The sequence below is a fragment of the Lepisosteus platostomus genome, chromosome 19 (genome assembly GCF_059453375.1).
Source record: "Lepisosteus platostomus isolate fLepPlt1 chromosome 19, fLepPlt1.hap1, whole genome shotgun sequence".
Classification (NCBI taxonomy): Eukaryota; Metazoa; Chordata; class Actinopteri; order Semionotiformes; family Lepisosteidae; genus Lepisosteus; species Lepisosteus platostomus.
The window spans coordinates 2,330,866-2,337,055 of NC_142629.1; the positions used below are offsets into that span (position 1 = coordinate 2,330,866).

At 43.2% G+C, this 6,190-nt stretch overlaps 1 protein-coding gene across 1 annotated transcript; it reads left to right on the forward strand.

Annotated features, from left to right (window-relative positions):
• Nucleotides 1–233: 233 nt before the first annotated feature.
• On the forward strand, nt 234–3,014 carry LOC148644856 (transmembrane protein 238-like). Its single transcript, XM_088613313.1, has 2 exons — nt 234–969; nt 2,347–3,014. Exon 1 carries the CDS (start codon nt 468–470, stop codon nt 954–956), a length of 489 nt encoding a protein of 162 aa, XP_088469439.1. The 5' UTR covers nt 234–467; the 3' UTR covers nt 957–969; nt 2,347–3,014.
• Nucleotides 3,015–6,190: the final 3,176 nt, after the last annotated feature.

Consider the following 6,190-nt stretch of genomic DNA (forward strand, 5'->3'; position numbering starts at 1 on the left):
GCCCCTTATTTCGGGGTTTATTATAAAATTAATGATTCGTTGCACTTTGCCTGAAAACACTTTTAAACGTTGATTATCCATCCGAACCTGTTACAAACCGTCTCTTAAAAAGTTACAAACAGGTGTATATACGGCACGGTGTGTACAATAGGCTATGCAAAGGTTAAATTCCCCCACCTTACCTGGCTGGTCCCTGCACCTTTGTTGCTGTGCAGCGCTATTGTGACGACATAGCCCCCCCCCTCGCGAGGTGCCTGCGCTCCGTGTCCTCCAGGGCAGCTCAGGTGAGGCTGACTCGCGGCGTTTCCACACCTGTCTCCTCCACCTGTGTGCGCGCACACAGACGGGCACCTCGGAGCTTCTGCTGAAACGCGAGCCTCTGCGGGAGGCTGCAGGTAACAGGTGCGCTATGCTCGCCTGAGAGGCCAGGGGAGAGTTGTCTCGGCCGGCACACACCTGCCCCAGCTATGGAAAAAGGTCTTCCTGGGCTTGGCCGCTGCTCCTGCGCATTCTGGCTGGCGGTGGCCTTCGATATCTTCGGGCTGGCGGTCCTGCTAGTGGGGGTGTTCGGGGACCTGTTCTTCTACGACTTCCTCATCTACGCCGGCGCGATCATCATCTTCCTCAGCCTCATCTGGTGGGTGTTCTGGTACACGGGCAACATCGAGGTACCCCCCGAGGAGCTGGAGGACGACGTGGGGCTGCTGAAGAAGGACAGGGGGCTGGCCGGGCTGGTGAGGCGGCTCTCCAGCCGGCTCTCCAACGGGATCAGGAGCTCCTTCCGAGGGAGGGCAAGACCCAACGGGCACGGCGGGGGGCCGAGGGGCACGGAGCTGCAGACACCAGTGGTTCTGCCCATGGCCCCGGCTGAAGGCAGCTTGCACACCGTCTCCGCCACTGTCGCTAGTGAGGCGGCATCTAGCCCAGCTACAGCCACCGAAACAACGCCAATATAGCCCCGCTAACAAGGTTTTTATTATTATTATTATTATTATTATTATTATTATTATTATTATTATTAAGCGGAGTTAATCACGTAGGAAAATCTACATTTACATGCATTCGTGTTTTTTAAGTTCATTTAATTATAGACGGTTACTAACGAAACGAGACAAGATGTAGAATTTGTCATTCGACACCCGTTCAGACTCTCGTGCTATATTCATGCTCAGGCGCTATTGAGTTTCAAACTTTTCATGGGGACGTTTAGTCAAATTACCAGCTACATTTGCTCAGAGAGCGCACACACCAGACGGAAACACGGAATAGCGAAAAGCAGGATATTTGACTTTCGGTTAAGCATTAACGAATACTGCTAATCGACGTGGTCACCTTGTGCAACATGGCCACAGAGAAAAGCATTGAAAGGGAACACAATCAAAGTCTTTCTTTTATATGTATGTTGTAAAACATAAGGACTATATAAATATTTTTACTGAATCCTACTGAATGAAGTGCTTTAGGCCTTAAAATACTCCACAGTAAACAATAGGGAGCACATACCTATTAAGTGCATGAATTTATTATCCCTTGACACTTCGATTTAAAAAAATGAATCTTGACATTTATGCTGAAAGCAAGATGTAGACCAGCGTGAGAAAGTATTTAGAAAAACAAGTTGAGAAATTTACAAACAAGTTTACAAAGTCACAAACGTGTTTCCAGAACAAACGTATTATTTAAAAACACAATCTGAGGTTAATGCCACGCTGCAAGTGAAAAGTAGAACAATGTTTTAAATAGGGAGTTTCTTCTGTATGCAAAATGGTGTAGGAGTCTGGAACAACCTCCCTGGGACACTTACAAGAAAGACAAGAATGAGAGTCGGGTGATCAGGCTAATGAAACCCAGGAGAGACTGAAGGTGCGAGTGGCTTCCTCTTGTTTGAAAATGGTGTGTTTCCAGTGAGGAATTAACCCCAGGCTGTTCCAACAGAGCTCACACACACAGGAGGCTCTCCTCTCTAACCCCTAGGATCAGGTCAGGATATACCGTACATCTTCGGTCAAACAATTTGACAGGTTCAGCACCCCCTTGCTGTCCAATTATTTGGGCACCCCAGGAGCCCATAACATGGGTTTTGGGACCAGAAGTTCCTCCCTCCCTGCTGTCTCTGTAGTTTTATATGGGGGAGGGGGGGGTATTTTAAGTATTGTTTTCCTTTCTTTCCTAGACTTCCTTGTTGTAGTCTGTTACATTTGTAACTGATTTGTCTCATTAAAAAAACAGCCAATTTTCCACGAGTGATTTAGGCAGGTCAATCTCTTGGTTTAAATGATTTGAATAGCTTCCTGTCGTTACTGTCTGTTTCTAAACAATGGCTATGGTCTTTTTGTATGTTAACAGGTGTGATGTTAAGAACAGGGGAACCCAGAGGAACTAACAGGCAAAACACACTCCAGCGAATGAAAGACTATCTGGCTTGTTTTTGTGAAATGGAGTTCAAATCTCTTTTCATCCACCGAGCCCTGTTTGTCTGGCCTGCTTTCAACCGAACAAAGGACTCCAGCCGGCACTGCTGAAGGATTGAACTGATTTTTACCTGACTGAAAGTTTGTTCTTCTTTACTGGAAATCCTAGTATTTCGGAAGCAAGAAGCACAGACTCATTTTATGTCTGCTGCATCAAATGTTCGACGTTTGTTTTGTTTTATTGAATAGAATGTTGTTTTTTTACAAAAGAACTGTTTCTAAGCAAAACCAGGTCGTCCTTCACATGAATACCACAAACATGGTTTAAAATGATTCAATGAAACAATGTTCGATAGAAGGAATAATTATCCGGGAACTTTTAATTAAATAAAACCAAACATAAATCATCAAGGCACATCCAACTTGTATCAATGTGGTATGGCTTAATACATGATGGAAATACATCTCTTTATATTGAGAATGCTCCTAGATTAAAATCAGAGTCCTTCCTGAACAGTAAAGCTCTCCACACCTTTTCTTATTGTGATAAGCCTCTGTCAAACAGACCTTTGTACACTGTAAACACAGTTTTCATTTGCAAGACTCTGTTTTATCTTTGCATTTGTACCTGGGCTCTCTCTCTATATATAGAAATATCTCTGGAAAGTGACTTGCCTGGACTATTCGACTTAACATACAATATACAGACTGCTGGGTTCACTGCCAGAAGCAATAACATAGTTGAATAACAGCAATGTTTAAAGCATAAGAATCACGTCTTCTATCTATGCGTTGAAAACAGCACATCTGTCACAGTCCAGCTCAGTTCATTCCCAGTCCGAAGCCCTGGTTAGTTTCACAATTACGTGAGCAAAAGGGTAGCAGAGACTGTTCACGGTTGTCAGGAGGTTAACAAGGAGCTGCTTATAATGTGCTTTACACAAGATCAACACAACATCAGTTTTAAGATAATCTAGCAATGATAGTCTTCTAAATGTGTTCCTGTATTCATACTCATGTCATTCATATTAAATCTGTTACAGCAGCTGAGAGCAGAGCAGGTTATAATTTTTTTGATCTTTTTAAAGCGAGTAAGGTTGGACAGCTATTTGAATGTGTCCTGCATGTTCTGTCAGCACATGACCAGATGACAGATTCATATTTCGTGAGAGATACCCCATCCAGATGGCAGACCCAGTATGTGGGGCTTACAGTCTTCCCCAGGGTGAGAGCGAGTTTGGGGCAGCACTGTGGTGGTTGAAGGCAGAATTATTGGTTAATAATAATTGCTTACACTTATATAGCGCTTTTCTGCACACTGATGAAGCAGAGAGAGCAGAGTGATGAAGCCAATTCACAGAGGGGGATTATCAGGAGGCCATGATTGGTAAGGGCCAATGGGAAGTTTGGCCAGGATGCCAGGGTTACACCCCTACTCTTTCCGAGAAAAGGCTTGGGATTTTCAGGACCTCGGTTTTACGTCTCATCCGAAGGACGGCACCTGTTTACAGTATAGTGTCCCCGTCACTATACTGGGGCATTAGGACCCACATGGACGGCAGGGTAAGCGCCACCTGCTGGCCCCACCAACACCTTTTCCAGCTGCAACCTTAGTTTTCCCAGGAGGTTTCCCATCCAGGTACTGGCCAGGCTCACACCTGCTGAGCTTCAGTGGGTTGGTGGTTATGTCTATGAATTGAACAGGTGTCAAGTGAACGTGGCATTGGTATTCCACATGACATTACAGGATGTCTGTCTGGGTATGTGAGATGTGTACACTGCCATGTGTAATAGAGTGAGTGTGAGGTCAGTCATTATGGCTGCTGAGCCATCACTGAGCCTGAGAGTCTGACTACTACTACTACTACTAATAATAATAATAATAAACTTTATTTTATATAGCGCCTTTAAAGGTGGCTTCTCAAAGCGCTTTACAGGATGACAATAACAATAAATAAGAAGACTACAACAATAAATAAGAAGATTTCACAAGATAGGACACAATTATAATTACAGCAATACAACAATAACAACAGAGGAGACCGTGGAAGGTGGTATTAAGAAGAGCAGAGGGGTGAAGAACGGAACCAGTTAAGTAAAGGCTTTTCTGAAGAAGAAGGTTTTGAGTCTGGATGACATGGCCCACAGCACCACACGGCCTTTCAGGTACTGTCCTTACTGTCTCAATGGGAAAACGGATGCACTCTCTGTGCACCTTTAGCTCCATTTGTGCTGCACAGCCCAGTCTAGCTGTCTTCGTCTGTCCATGTGAGTGAGCTAAAAGCCAATTAACGTTTTGCACAACGTGGGGGGAAAAATGCCCGTGCCGAAAGCAAAGAGCTCTCACTCACATACGTGCAGACCCTGGACCCTGGAGAGGGAGAACCCCTAAGAGCACAGTTTACTTGAGCACAGAGTAAACAGAGGGCAGCAGGAGCGCCATGTACGGTCACGTGACGCCCGTTGCCATGGGCGTCCTGTGATGAAAGTGCCAGCGTTTCCCCCAAGCCGTCTGCGCAGGCGCAGGGCTCTGTTCGTTCGCACATGCGCCCTAAAGGGGAGCTCATCACTGTACTGCTGCAAATAAATAAACGCATCCCTTGTCAAAAAATAATTACTCACCGACGTCCCGGTACAATTCCCAGACCCCGTTAATTCCCTCTGCTCGCAGACAGACAGCCGCTGTTCCTAAAGGGGGCTTCATTGACCTGAATTCGCCCTTATGAAAAAGTTCAATACGTACAAACGTTCCTTAAAAAACATGATGTTCTTATTGGACTGGAAGTCAACCGAATCAACCGAGTTTTTTCAGTACTTGTTGACGATAAATGTAAAATGCACATATTAGGAAGACACGCAAGCAGTGAAAAAATAAACATTTTGTTCAGTCTATTCTGCAAAGCGCGCTTGGAAGACGTGAACGTGGTAATGAAAATAATTTCTGGATCGCGAATGAAATGTCGCTTTTCTTTCAGAAGCTAATAGACGTTTTTTATTTTTATTTACAAAACTACATACAATACACAAGAGTACATATAACACCATCAGTTGCATTTTACAAAAACAGATTAAATGAGGTAAATAAAGATAAGGTACGCAAAACTTTTATATTCTTACATTTAGAAATAGCCTGGAGATATGCCGTTATATAATATCACATGTATTTCCCTAAACGAAATGTAAAATCTAGAAAACGTTTTAATATCATTTTGCAGATCAATCCAGAACGTTTTAACAGGTCATAACTAAATCAAATGTTGTAAAGGTTCTGGGATGCTTTCAGAAAAGACGCAATTATCATCTATCTTAATTTTAAACCTATGCTTAATAGGGGATAAATTGACAAGTTATAGTTTAATTGTCAGTTTGCAAAAGGATACTTATGACTACATATTGTAATAAATACTAATTATTGAGACTTTAACGCAATATACCTTTTCCCTGTAGTCTAATAAAGGCTCTAAAGTCTTCCAAAGAGCCAATACCTCTCTAGGCATAACTAATTAATATACATATGTGTCCCTCTCTCGGGTGGTTTTAATAAGCGGTCTTCGGTGTATTTCGCAACAGAACTCTTCCTAAGTTTATAAAATTATGTTAAATTCAATTTTGGTTTCCATTGAACAGTGAAAGCTGACATAATTCAAAATAATGACATTGTACGGCAACTTAATGCAGCGCGTACTTTTCACGGTAAACGTTATACTAACCATTTTTGGAATTAAAAAACATTAACCCTATTTTCGCCCAGTCTACCAAACAGTCACTTCCAGGTCAGA

Coding starts and splice junctions, on each gene's coding strand:
- LOC148644856 (XM_088613313.1), top strand. CDS start 468: ATGGAAAAAGGTCTTCCTGGGCTTGGCCGCTGCTCCTGCGCATTCTGG.